The 14,314-nt window shown below is 42.8% G+C and overlaps 1 protein-coding gene and 1 long non-coding RNA gene across 2 annotated transcripts in view; one reads left to right on the top strand and one right to left on the bottom strand.

The window, feature by feature from the left end:
- Nucleotides 1-12,682, bottom strand: part of RAB8B (RAB8B, member RAS oncogene family) — a 59,253-nt gene extending 46,571 nt beyond the window's left edge. Inside the window, exon 1 of the mRNA XM_028506150.2 lies at nucleotides 12,442-12,682. Within this exon, the coding sequence (XP_028361951.1) occupies nucleotides 12,442-12,565 (124 nt within the window). The 5' untranslated portion in view covers nucleotides 12,566-12,682. The remainder of the gene's footprint in view (nucleotides 1-12,441) is intronic.
- A 46-nt stretch (nucleotides 12,683-12,728) lies between these two features.
- On the top strand, nucleotides 12,729-13,714 carry LOC118502304. The gene is made up of 2 exons (XR_004905014.1): nucleotides 12,729-12,949; nucleotides 13,233-13,714. It is a non-coding gene; the product is annotated as an uncharacterized LOC118502304 (long non-coding RNA).
- Nucleotides 13,715-14,314: the final 600 nt, after the last annotated feature.

The following is a 14,314-nucleotide window of genomic DNA, read 5'->3' as shown; positions in this document are numbered from 1 at the left end:
TGAGGTACCATTGTTGAACTTGCAACACATGGCTTTCTTAAAGATAACCCATCTTTTTGTTTGTTTGTTTAAATATTTCTGACTCTCTTGGGACAAAAGGCACAGTGGTTGATAACACATACTCTGCAACCAAACTGCCTGGATTCAAAACTGAGTTGATTCCACTACTTACTAGCTGTGTGACCTTGAGAAGTTATTCAACCTTTCTGTGCCTCAATTACCTCATTTGGAAAATGGAAAGAACAATGGAATGCACCTACGAGGTTGTTTGAGAGTTAAAAGGTCAGTCCATAAAAAAGTGTTAATTCATGTGAAAGGCCTGGAGCTGCACCTGGTATACAGGAAGAACTCGATAAAGGCTAGCTCTTCTCATTAAGTGCAAGTGTTCTAACAGTGAAGGCCCAGGACCTTCACTCACACACGTTCACACACAAATGCCTTTTTTGTGTGTGTGTGTCTTCCATGTGCCAAAGACAGTATACAAACAATAATTCATTTCATTCTCAAAAATAAAATAAAACAAAAATCTGACATAGGAGTTACTATTCTTCCTTTATCAGTAAGGAAAACTGGTTAAATAATTTGCCCAAGGCTCGCAAATACCAACTAGCGGGACCAGGATTTCAAATCTGAAACTGCCTCAAAAGCCCAAGTTCTTTTATTTATACAATGTTATTCTGAGTTCTCATTTAGACTTTTTCTATTTTGCCAGGGAGTCCACAGGATCATTTAGGAGCAGAGTTTGGGAAGGGACTTCTGAGTATACCTAGCACAACACTTCCTTTTTGCTTATGAAGAAATGGAAGCCTAGAAAGTTTACTACTGACTTGCCTGAAGTCATACAACAAATGCCATCGCTGGGTACCACACCATTTCTTCCTCTCGGATGCTGGTCACCTGCCTCTAGGAGGGCCTCAGCCTTGCTTCTGATCTTTCAGGGGCTTAGTGAAACCAATGACCACTGTACTAATCAAGAATCCAATGGCTAAGTGGGGACCTAGGGGCTTCCCTCTCAGGCAAGTTCATGAATTTTAGCAGATGGGCTTTATTATATCAAATTTAGCTACTTTCTGCCTTCTGGCTCACTGCACCATTCTGGAGACTCGGAGTTAGCAAACAAATCAGGTGTCAGGCTAGTCTACAATGCACTGTGACTCTGAGGAAAACTCTGCCAACCATGGCTTTCCAAACAAAACCCAGAGCGGAGACAACTTCACTCTGAAAAAAAGGAAAGGGCAGGCTAACAGGAGGTTTAAATCTCATCTGTCCAAGGAAGGAAGCTCACAATTTGTGGTGGCTGCTCTTAGTAATGTTATAGTCTATCTAAGGCCAACAACATACAAACTTAACAATCCTACGAACCACGTGGAGAGGTAACACTGAGATTTCTGACATAATTAGTTTCTTTAACACAAAAAGGGTTAGACTCATAATTAAACACTGTCCCCTCCTGCCCACATTCTGCTGCGTGTATATTTGATTGCTTCTATGGGACTGGGTTAGAGGTCGGGAGACAGCCCCAAACCACAAGTTCACTGACCTCCCAGGGCCAACGGGCAATGTGATGCGTGTCTGCAATAGCTCTTCTGGGTCCTGTCCACAAAGAGGTTGATCTCTTTGCACTAAACATGTTTCTCAAGGGTCTGCTGGTCAGTTTACACAATTCTAACAGACCACTGGAAGTGACCACTACCACAGGCTAAGTGCCAATGCACTGAGTCCCATGGAAAACTCCAGGACCTGTTTGGAGAAGCAGGTTGCCGAGAACACACTGTGGTTCGGAACTGAAGTGCGAGGCTGGAGTCCTGGCTCCTCTACCTGCTTCCTTGGCTGATCAGAACCTTGGCTTCCTTGCCTAGAACATGGAGATAATGATCTCTGTCCACGAACAGGAATATTGAGAAATTGAAATTGTGATGTGAATGAAAGTACTTCGTAAACAGTACAGGTCCCAGCGAAGGGAAGGGACAACTGAGACTGTCTGCCCATCTCCTAACTGGTCTCTGTGTGTAAAATACCCAGTGGCTGCATGCTCAGGATAAAAGTGCAGACTCCGGAACGGGTTTAGAATCCTTTCGTAATCTGTCCTCTATTACCCTTCGACTTCACCTCTCGTGGCATGCCCCGCTTCACTTGAGGCTTTAGTCAGACAGGATTCCTCCGAGTCCCTGCAGAGGCCGTGCGGTCTGGCAGATGCGGGGAAGAGTCGTCCCTCCTTAGGCTCTCCCATTTTACCCAGCCAACTCCTTCAGGTTCTGATCTTAGTTTAGGTGACATTTCCTCCTAGAAGTTTGCCTCTACCTCCCCTCTGTACTTTCATAACATAAATACAAGTATTTATCCATTTGTAGTCATTTTCATCATTGCAGTAAAACTGCCTGGATACTTGTTACTCTTGCCCCTCTCAAAATTTGTGGACTAATAATGTTGTTCATGAATTTAGTCAACCTACCAAACAAATCACTGTTAGTTGACTGACAAATCCCTGAAGCTCTCTCTCCCAACTTCTCCTTTTTTACTGATTAAAACAACAAAGGCCAAAAAAGAAAAAGAAAAGAAAAAAAAGGCCCCGAAAGGATTAAAGACTTGGGCAAAGCACAGGGTGAATCGAGGGTGGAAAGGTACTGGGACCGATATCCCCTAGTTTGGTCTGACGTTTCTCCTACAACATGTTGACTAACCACATCCAGATTTTATGCTCTACCATCAATGTCTTTTCATAGCAAGAGAACTGAAGGCATATGACGTATAAGAGACACTGGAATTCAGAAAACCAAAGCTCGAGGCCAGGCTCTCTGTGACCTTAACCAACCTCCATGCCTCTGAACCTCAGGGCCCTCACCTGCTAAACAGAAATTGAGCATCGGAATACCTAAGCAGCAAAAGGCTTCTATTATTTTACATTATATTTCACCTACTTTGCCATATTTTATATGAAGAAAATAAGATAATTTGAAAATATGTATCTCCTTTGAAGTAATATTTTTACAACTTTCAAGTAGTTATTCTGGTGGCATTTAGCTTTATGACCAAAATCAAGGCATTTTGAAGGACAGGGCTCGAACACAGCACGCCATTTCTTTAGTACCAAGGAAGTTTAACTAACAAGATCAACACAGGTTGGGCTTGAACGAACTAATGCTACCGCTTCTTCCTTCTGTCTTCATGCCATCAACACACTGGTGTCCACCTGCAAAAGAGCCCTTGCCCATGATCGTTAACTGAAGAACAAAAAGAACAAACCCTCTTTTCCTTACAGACACTCCTTGGTTTCAGAGATTCACAGAACGCTGCAGCCAGAGGAAACTCTGAAGACCATCGAAGCCTGCGCTTGCCTGCATGATGAGAAAACAGGCGTAGTCGAACTTCCTTGGGAGGAACTTGTGCCGTGACTGACCGGAAACACGCGCCAACTGTTTTTCAGAGAACTACACACTCTATTTCATAATAATAAAGAGATAACTTGATTGAAAATGTGCTGAATCATACAATGAGGTCACAATATAAGTTTAAAACGGAATGGTGTTTTATCAGAGTGGAAGTCTGAAGGGCCATGACAGAGACACATCGCTGACTATACTATATAAGCATGTTTTAAATTTTAATTGTAATGGAAATTTGTGAAAGTGAAAAAATTATTTCGACTGTCTCATGAATTTTTCATGCTTCTACAAGAACTGAAAATTTTCAAACAATAGTTGAGAAAACAAGAAATGCACTCACTCGGATTACTGTTTGTAGATGAGGCCCTTTCCCGCGTGCCACTGTATGACACCACTGTGTGTCAGTTGTGACTGAGACAAGCACCATCTTTAATGTTCTAGTTCTAAACAATAAGAGAGCGATGCAGTCAGAGATCACTGTTAATTCTCGAACTATTTTAGGCTGAAGTTTCTAAAGCCCAACAGTTTACTCCAACTGCTAACAAAAGCAAGTGACTGACCAAGTAGCCAAAGAAATAGATAAGGGAGGAGGGTAGGATGTTGCCTTCGTTATTCTCTTTCCAATCCCATCTCCTGTCCCCAAATCTCGGTGTGGGTGAGGTGTTCATGGAGGAGTGAAATGAGGAGGTGGTCTGGGTCATTCTAGAAATAGAAGTTAACTCTCAATAAGGAATTGTTTCCTATGCCATCTCAAGATTTTATTCAGAGACCACAAGAAGGAAAAAAGTTAAGTATTCTTTACTGGAAACCATAAACAGCTACTCCATCCAAATTTATGAGCAAAAACAAATTACAGTAGGATTAGTCACTGACATCTCACAACATAAACTCTTTTTTTTGTAATGGATTTTGTATATTTTGGTTGTTAAAGAAAAATTTTAACCTCCCTGGCTAAGAATCTTTTTAAAAGAAAGGGTTTATTGGGCAACTGCCAGTAAGGGGGAGTGGGTGGGGGAAGGACCAGGTCCTGGGGCATGAAGTCTAAAATCAACAACAGGTGGAAAAGACAGCACGTCTGCCACCTGGGAGTTGGCCGGCCTATTTACCCATCCATAAAGTAGGGGGAAGAAAGATGTATGTTGTTCTGAAGAATTCACACTGGCTACAGGTAAAGGGGGTGGGAGACGGTGAATGGGGCTAGTGCCGGGACAGGTGCAGAGTCTGTGAGGAAGAAGTATTTGCTCCGTTGGACTGGTGATGGGCAACAGCCTGAAAAGTTCCTGTGTAAACAAGATGCGAAGAAGGCTCCAGGGATCTGATGGCGCCTGGCTATCCCTTCTTTCGGATAATAGCCACCTGGAAGTTAATTCAAAGTTCCAGCACACACTCAGGAATGTGAACGGTCTGGTTAGCTGGCCCCCAGCTATTCACAGCCTAACCGCTCTTTCTCTCACTCTACACCCCACTGTAATTTAATTAAGAACATCCCAGAATTTCTTTTCTTGTCAGTGTGTATGACATTAGAATATTTTACAATACCTATGCCAGATAAATATTGCCTAGTGTCCCAAGAAACAAATTATTAAAATTCAGCTCTTAAATACATCACTTATATTTCATGGGAAAACCTCTTCACACATTTTAGAGATCGTCCTTCTACTTTATGTATCAGGAAAATATCTATGAGTTATTAAAATAGTTACTGCTTTGCCAAAACACGCAAAATTATAATGTGATGCTGGGGAAGTCACGTCAGTCCAAGCTCTGCCAGGAAAGCTGTGCAACACTACACATTGCTTAACTGCTTTGTGGTTGGTGTGCATCATGATGAGGTGAGATTCCAACCTAACCCAGCTTTCGTGAGGTGCTCTGAAGTCCCACAATGCTGTCAGGGGACGCAAGCTGCACTGTCGTCCAGTCTCTCTCAGTGGTGACAAGAATAAACTTGATGAACATTAAGGACATGTACGGCTTTAGCGTTTTCTCCTGGGAGCCAAGTTCATTTCCGAAGGTTCAGCAACAGGTAAATACTAAAGTGCCTAATTAAATTGATGCTGAATGCTACAGGTAGGAGAGCAACAAAATACTTCATCACAGCCAAGTAACAGGGCTGCTGTGGAGACTTTCCCAATTGTTTCCACCACTGTATATGGCTTCCCAAAGGAAGTCCTGAGTAACTAAGTAACAAAAAAATAAAACAAAAAGCAGGCTTATTTCTTCTTCTGCAATCAGGTATCCACTTCCTTTAAGGTTCTTATTAATTCAAATCAAAATAAGAAAAGTTCCAAAACACAAATTCAGGGACTTTCCTACATTCAATAGGAAAAACGAGAAAAGGACACGTCTCCATATACAATATATCCAATAATCACTCACCAATAATATTTCTAATATGAAAATTTAGACATAATGCATTGGATTGCTACCTACTCACTTTAGGAAACAGGCAGTGTACGTGCATGACGCTGCCATCCACTCCTCCCTCCACTGCTATAGCAGACACCAGGGATCCATGACAGCCCTCGAGATCGCTGAGCTGAGACAGGACCTCAGAATGCTATACAACACAGGATTCCACCTGGAATCTACCAGATTCCAGGTGGAATCTACCAATCTGTCAGTAAAGCCTATTTTGTCCAGGCTTCACATATGCCTTAACATACTATGCCAAAATATTGAAATGGATCTTCAAAGAAAGCCACTTCCTGATAGCTTCAAGATACAGTAAAACCTGCATTTAAGCTAAAAAATGGTGATTTTTTTTCTTTAATAAGAGCAGAGAACACAACTGCAAACACTAGTTTTACTCCAGACACTATGCTATTCCAGTGAGATATGCAAATGGTTCTATATAATAAAGGTTTATATTCATCGTTTTAAAAATAGAATTTGGCTTTATTCAACACAAACACTAAGTTCCAATCCACTCACTACCCTGTCACTCAAAGGAGTGCTGGGCAGAACACAGACACAAACACGGCTCCATCTGCTAATTAAAACTGGGCACAAAACTGTTAACAGGCATCTGTTGCATTGTTTAAATCTAATGGGCAGAGACAAAGCTGAAATGGCTCTTCAAAAGCAAACGCAGTGATTTCACTCATTTTCTCTTTGGTATTTATGTTAGTGGGGTTTGGAAGCATGGTGTTAAACAGCTTATTATGGAGTCTGAAAAATAAGCGAAATAAGTTACACATTTTAAAACATCCCTTTAAAACTGATCATAGAGAGACAGCATTTCATACTGGGGCAAATAGCATTCTTGTCAAAAGAATTCATATTCAGCACTTTTAATCTTATCAGATATATCATCTATAATATTATGAAAGATAATTCCTAAAATACAAGCAGTGCTTTACAACTTACATAGTGCTTTCACAATTCATTATACAGTCATTCACTCATCCAACTGAGTGGTCATTTAATACAGGCCTTGGAGATTTGAAGGTAAATAAGACTTGATTTCTGCCCTAAGGCATTCACAGCAATTCTAGTGTAATACAATATTATTACACTCGATAATAGATGAAAAAGCCAAGGCCTGGGAGTAGCCTGACTCACAAATGGCCAGGAAACTAGGAAAGGCAGATGCCAGGACAAGAACCCAGATCTGACCCCAGATGCATTGCTCTCCTTAAGGAACCACGCTATCTTCCTCACACCAAACACGAACAAGTCCACTTCACTGGCTACTTACCTGTCAGAAGCTTCACACTATGTTTGTTCCACAATATTATTGCTAACAACCTAAATCTACTGCCCCAACCCCACTCTAATGTTCTTATTCTGCTATGAAAACGTCTTTCCTGCAAAATTTTTCCAAATAGCAATTCTAACACGTACAAGAGGGATGGTCCCCAGGACTGCTGTGTGTGCAGGCAGTCAGGCCTAAAGGAGAACCAGCTCCAGGCCATGCCAGCAGCATCCTGGTCATCCATCCACTTCTGATTCCATGGTTCTTTCAGATTCAGTTATCAGATTCAATTCAAAAGCCAACTGCTAAATTTTTCCTTGTCTTCAAAGACTAGACTTATTTCCCTCCAAGACAGTATGCAAACCCATTTCCCTCCAGCTCTTCTCTGTGGATCCAAATAATCTTGGTGCTGTTGCCAAGAGAATCTCTTCCCTGATTTGTTGCCACACAGAACAGCTGGCCAAGCTCCTTATTAAAGTACACTTATGCTTAAGACATACCGATATCTGTATTCTAGACTCTGTTTCCCCACTCCCCTCCTTAATTTTTCGGGCATTTTTTTTCATTTACTAGAACATGAACTGAAGACATGAGGTTAACCCTTTATTATCAAATATTAAATTCTACCTTTTCTGAGGTATTGTTATTACTTTAAAGCTATCACTTAGAAATCTACTGACAGCTTTGAAAGAACACAATGAGATTAAAATAAGGCTTTATGTACAAAATGTTCAATTTGAAGATGAATGTTCTGTGCATATTTTTGTTTGAAAGGATGAAACGAACAAAAACAACTATGAAAATTAAGATCAACTTGCTCTATGTATCTATCTGGATTATACTCAGCCAAATGTTGATATCATCTTGGATAAAAATGTAAACATGACAAAGTTTGTTTTTCCATCAATAAGTCTTATTAAAAAAAAGCTTTGAATTGCTACCAACAAAAAACAGTTTTTAATTTTAAGCTGGGTCGGCAAACTTTTCTATAAAGAAATGGTAAATATTTTTAAGCTTTTCGGGACACATATGGTCTCTGTTGCATATTCTTCTTTGTTGGCTGATTTTTTAATATCCCTTAAAATATGTAAAAACCATTCTTAGCCTGTGACTGCGAAAAACAGGGCTGCAAGCCACATGTGGCCTATGGGCAACAGTTTGTCAATCCCTGATTTTGAGAAAAGTGAATCCAAGGGAAAAAATGCAATGTTACAAAATAAAACATCTAAAAAGTGCTCTGGTGCAACGAGGCTGCGGCAATAACCAGCACAGCACTATTAACGTAATTTCGTTATTTATTTTGTACATCGAAGGAGTTTTAATGACAGGATGCCCTTTGATCTCCTAACCTGAAACTGTAGACACAGAAAGGGCAAAGGACAGCTATAGTATGCTGAGCTATCCCTGTACCTGCTCCTACAGCACTCTGAATCACTGCATGAGCATTTACCATTTCCCCGAACAGAACTGGCTAATCAAAGTGGGGGCATTTCACTTTCTCCACATGGAAGCCTATGTGCAAAATCTAATTCCTTCCTAGAAAAGGTGGTGACAAGTTTATGACAATGGTCATACTGATCAGAAACAGCAGCAACTTGATTGTGAAAAGTGACACAGGCTTGCATTTGAGGTTCACTGGGGGCTCTGCTACAACCATCTGTGTGATCTTGACAACGTCAACTTAACCTTAGCTTTCTCATTTGTAAAATTAGGGCCAGAGCATAAAGTAGACAATCTCTAAGACTCTTTCTGCTGTCAAACTATGACTATACTAAAATGAAACCACTCAGGAAGTACCCTAACAGGAAGACGGTGGGGGTGGGGGTGGGGAAGACGGCAGGGGAAAGACAGCAAAGGGAAGAGGCTCAGACTGTCCTGTCAGAGGACAGGCCCTGATGTTCTTTTTCTTCTGCCAGCACCATATTCAGTCCAGGCCATTCCAGGATGTCAATGTGCCCTTGTCTCAGTATTAAAAGACACCCATATCCCATAGAAAATATAATAAAAGCTAACTGTATAGCTGTTTCCTAGTTGTCTTAATGTTACATTTTATAGACATTTAATTACACATTAATTATGACGAGGTAAAGGGTTTGGAGAAACCAATCAAACGACTTTTGTCAGCTCTCAAGTATTAATACCACCCAACAAAGCAAAATGGAAACAAGGGGAGCCAGGACATCCGGGAAGACAGCAGCACCTTAGAGAAGGAAGAAGAAAGCACCTGTGAGACAACCGCATCTGCAATGAAAACAGCTAATGGTCTCCTTCCTTTCATGATGGCAGAAGCTCTATGAAAAGTGTCTAAAGACGGCAAGATGCCCTTTTTAAAACTACTTAAAGTTTGACAAACCAAAATTGAGTCTTAAAATGTACCCTTGTGAGAAGAAACAGGCATGGAGCATCCATATCTACCAAAACACACACATGCTCACACTAACCCCAGGCAGTAAGAAACGGGTCTCTTCTGTGACATGGACCTTATCAAGTTTTGTCAGCAATGCTGCTGCAGGCCTCATCAAAGTCTAGTCATAATAACCCAGGAACTTGCACACTTAGGGACTTCAAACACTCATGACTGGGAGGGGAGGGCTCACTAGCTCTCACCTCAGCAACTTCAGATCACCCTGGGGTGGGAAGGGGTGCTGAGTGAGTGGGATGTTGCGGCTGGAGATGTGGACACTCCCAGCCTGTGTTTGCAGTCAGTGGAAAGTGTGTGGAAATTTTTACTAGGATGGTATTAATACTCACCTTACTTTCCTAACTTACTTCCAACTACAAAGAATTAGGTTTCAGGTATAGAAATTGTTCTACCATTCGGAGGCAGTGTGCTGCCACTTCCTGTCGGGGCTCTGCGGCGAAACAAGAGGCACGGAGGGTTTCCCCTCCCTTGTGTCAGCTGAAGACGCAGCTCACAGCCTCCTTTTACCACATCCACCCCACAGAAAATGCAAAGATGAAGATTATTCATGAGATTCACCTCATTTAACTGTCTACCACCTGTTCTAAACAGTTCCAGGACACTGTTTTTCATGCCTTAATTGCTGCAACCCTCCAGTGAATGGAATTTCAATTAAAAAACAAAATCCATGCAAGATTCTCATCCTTCAGAACTAAAAGTAATTCTTAAAAGCTATTATTGTAAATGGAAGTAGTACCCTTCACAGGAACTGTGGGACAAAAATTAAGGCAAAAAGGGGGAAACTAATAAAACTATTACAAACAAGCAAAGGTCATCCAAAGAGCTTAACAGAAACAGCATCTGTAGGACTCCCTCACTTTCAAAGCAGGAGAATGCTTCTGGGAGGGTCACACGTAGAATAGACAAAAGACTGCCCACTCAAGTTGTCAGAAGTTGTCCTTTACCAACTGGACTGCTGCATGCATTCAACAACGTAAAACAGGCCCGGGCCCGGGAGCTCAGTTGGTTTGAGCGCTGTCCCAATACTAAAAGGTTGCGGGTTCCATCCCTGGTCAGGCACATACAGGAGCCAACCAGCGAATGCCCAAATGGGTGGAATAACAAACTGATGTTCTCTTTCTCTCCCTTCCTCTCTCTCACTGAAATCAATAAATTACAGCACACAAACAAACAAACAAACACAACCAAAAAAAAACCAATGTAAAAGGGTTACTCAGGGTTTTGCAATTAGTACCAACATCAAAATTAATGCCCTTTAGTTGCTGTAACAGCTCAACCAAATCTCTTAGGAATACACTTGAGACATGACATTTAAAATCTGCTTCCTCAGAAAAGAAAAAGTCCCACTCAAAACTGCCTGCCAAGAACTTGCAACTCAAACTTCCCTAAGCCTAGACATCGTAACACCCAGGAGGTTTCAGACCACTCAGTCCATATGGAAGAGGCCAGAACAAACCAACAAACCATAACCTCCTAGTACTTGATTTGAAAACCACCCTATAACCAAATATTCTTTTTTAAAAAATGATAAATTATCCTTAAAATATACAAATAATCAAATACACTTACTACCATAGTACTAGCTCCCCATAATAATCCCAAAAATTCATGGTGAAATAGGACATAAGAACAATTTGAAAGATGCTTAAGTGAGCTACTCTTAACAGCCATAAATGCCACCCAGCCAAAAGCTAAGATTCTTAAGGTACTTAATTAACTGTCGCTATTTAACACGGAAAATGATGTTGTATAGGCAGCATAAAACCAGCTCTGATTTCCTCTTCAGTTTATAGTGAGAGAATTTGTTACCTACATAGTCTTCCAGTACAAAAGGCGGAGGACAGCTCCCAGCCAAGATCAGAAAACACTGAATCAATGGGAAGTATTGTATGCTGTGATTCATTGAGCAACTAATAATTAAAACCAAAGCAACATACACAGGGAGGCAGGCAGACTCCTCAGCTAAGTTATTAAACATTCAAGCCCAAGAATTTAAAAATTGAAAAGTGTTGCTTTGCAGGAGATGGTAGTTAAGGAGTCATATTTTCCTGACCGCACCGTTCCCTAAAGTCACCAATTCTCTTAATACTGGTAACACTCACAGAACAATTTATTGCTCCACAGACACCATCCTATCGTTAGTAGTCACTTTTTCTCTTTTTCCTGCACTTGATCCAGAAAGGAAGTAAGGAGAGAAAATGGGAACAGTGCTCCCAGTTACTGAAGAAAGTACTGCTTTCCTTTTCCTCTCCTTTTCCCACCTTCTCTGTCTTCACCGCTCAACCTCGGTACTGTATATCCTGCTTCCTTTTTCTGTTTTTATCTCACACCCAGCTCTCCTCTACTTTCTCCACCAAGTGTCCTCGTTGTATCCTCTGGTCCCCTGAACTCTTCTCCTATCCAGTTTTCTTCTGCCCCCTACCATGACATCTGTCAAGACCTCTTGTGCCCCTCGTCTCTCACCTCATGATGACTTATTCCCCTGAAATCCCTTCCCATTGCTGGATTCTCACCATTCTTGTCCCTTGTGTCCTCTGTTCCTTTACTTCATGTCCCTCCCATTACCCCAACCTTTCATTTCCCCCTTCACATTTCCTTCCTTTTTCCTGCCTTTTAATCCATTTTACACCCACTGTGCCTTTCTCTCTTTCGGTGAGATTTCTTGTGCTCTCCCCCGCCACACACTTTGTCCCTCTAAGACCCTTCCCTGTCACCTCCCAACCCTCTCATTTCCCCTAATACCCCTGGTCCTTGTTCCTCCGGTTCCCCTTCCCCGTCCTTTGCCCCTCGCATCTCTGCTCTACCCTCTCCCTCACGCCTTTACCCTCTCCCACTGCCCTCGCCGTCCCGCCGTCCCCGGGGTCCCATCCCCGGGCCCCCCAAAGCCCCCTCGCACCCGCCCCCTATTCACTCCCAGTCGCTGGCCGCGGCCCCTCCCTCACCGATGGTGGAGATGAAGGTGGTGTTGAAGGCATCCTCGGAAAAGCGGAAAAGGAGGCAGGTCTTGCCCACCCCCGAGTCTCCGATCAGCAGCAGCTTGAACAGATAATCGTACGTCTTCGCCATCTTCTCGCTCCGGCCCTCTGACCGGAGAGCGAGAGCAGCGGCAGAGCGAGGCGGGGAGGGGGCCAGGGATGGGGGGGGGGGGGGGGCGTGCCCGCCCAGCCGCTGCTGTTAGCACCGCCCCCACCCCGCCCCTTCCCTTAGAGAAGTCCTGCGCGCCCCGCCCCGCGTGGCCAATCCGCTGGGGTTTTGTCATCACCGCCCCACGCCCCGGGGCTTCATGGGATTTGTAGTGCTTTGAGGAGCTTCGGGCGTGCCTGGCGCTGGCTATTTGGACTGCCCCAGAGGATAAAAGATCCCCTGTGGGTGGGGTGACCAGGTGGACTAGGCGTTTTGTCTAAGCTAGGAAGGAAGGCCAGGTTTCAAACTCTGCGTGTCATGCCGCAGGTACTTAACTTCTCCATTTCTTTGTGTGCGGGCGCCTTTCAAATACAAAACCTCGGAATCTAAGTCCCACGGTTCCTGCCTGTCTTCCGCCGGGACCCAATGCTTTCTTTCCAAATCGCTGCTGTGGCGCAGCCTGTAGGTTATCTGCAGTGCATTATCTGGCTTCTCCTCCAGTTTCTGCCCTGAACCTCCTCAAAGCCCCCTCCAGCAGCCCCTAAGTTACAGAGCTGTAAAAGAATGATTGTTCTTCCAACTTGAACCACATTCCTATTCTCTTTTTCAGGCCTGCAGACCAGGGCCAAATACGATGGGTATTTTAGAGGATCTGCTATGCTGCCCGGGGTGTCCAACCCGCGGTATAGACTATGCAGACTGCTCCCCTGCTCTCGCAAGAGGATGGATTAAAAAAACGAAACAAAACTGGAATTGAAAATATTAAGGGTGTGCTACATGCCTGTGCCCTTAAAAATTGCAAACATCCTGTGAGGCAGGAATTATAACCATGGGAATCTAGAGACAAAGAGTTGGATTTTGTCTTGGTTTAGCTACTTAATTGCACACAGGCAGGCTGTCTGCACCTCGGTTTTTCTTATCTGTAAAATGGGTATAAAACAAGGTCTTTCATAGGATTGTAGGGAAAATGAAATGAGACACACTGTGAAAGAACTTTGAAATTCACAAGGCATTGTAGAAATGTTAATGGTGATGGTACCTTCTTTAACCCTCCAAGGCAGGCTCTCAATGGATGACAAATTCTGGTGGGGGTGGGGAATTCCCAATTTAACCCTTTATATTTTAGACTATTCTTTATTTTTGTAGAAGTACTACTGGTCAGGCCTCTTTCATTTGCTTGTGGCAGAAACCCAACCAGACCAAGCTGTCTGAAAGGAGTGTCCACTGGCTCAGGTAAAGCTGAAGAACAAGTAAGGTAAGGAGGTCTGGGACCAGAAGCTCCACCCAGTCAGGGCTCCCTATCTCTCATCTCTTCTTCACCCTTCTCAGTTTTAATCCTACTATGTCAAATACCAACAGATAAGACCACATGAACAAAAGCTCTTTAGAATCTTCATTGTTTTTTAAGAGGATAAAGGGGTCTTGAGGCCAAAATATTTGAGAAACATTGGCCTAGGCATTTCCTTAGATCTAAGGAAACACCTTCTGGTAGGTTGGAGGAGGTCACTAAGGGAACCACTGGACTCAACCACTAGTGGAATAAGGAAAAAATTTGGATAGTTAGTTGAACAAGACAGCAGGCTTTTATAAAACACATCTTTAAGTGCTTTGTGACTTCATGTACAATGACAGTGAGATTACATTCAGTCTTGGTATGGAAGAAGATTCAGTTGGCCCTAGTATTGGCCTTTA

The sequence above is a fragment of the Phyllostomus discolor genome, chromosome 1, assembly GCF_004126475.2.
Source record: "Phyllostomus discolor isolate MPI-MPIP mPhyDis1 chromosome 1, mPhyDis1.pri.v3, whole genome shotgun sequence".
NCBI lineage: Eukaryota > Metazoa > Chordata > Mammalia > Chiroptera > Phyllostomidae > Phyllostomus > Phyllostomus discolor.
Note: the sequence above shows the minus strand (reverse complement) of the source record. Positions and strands in the feature narration are given on the sequence as shown.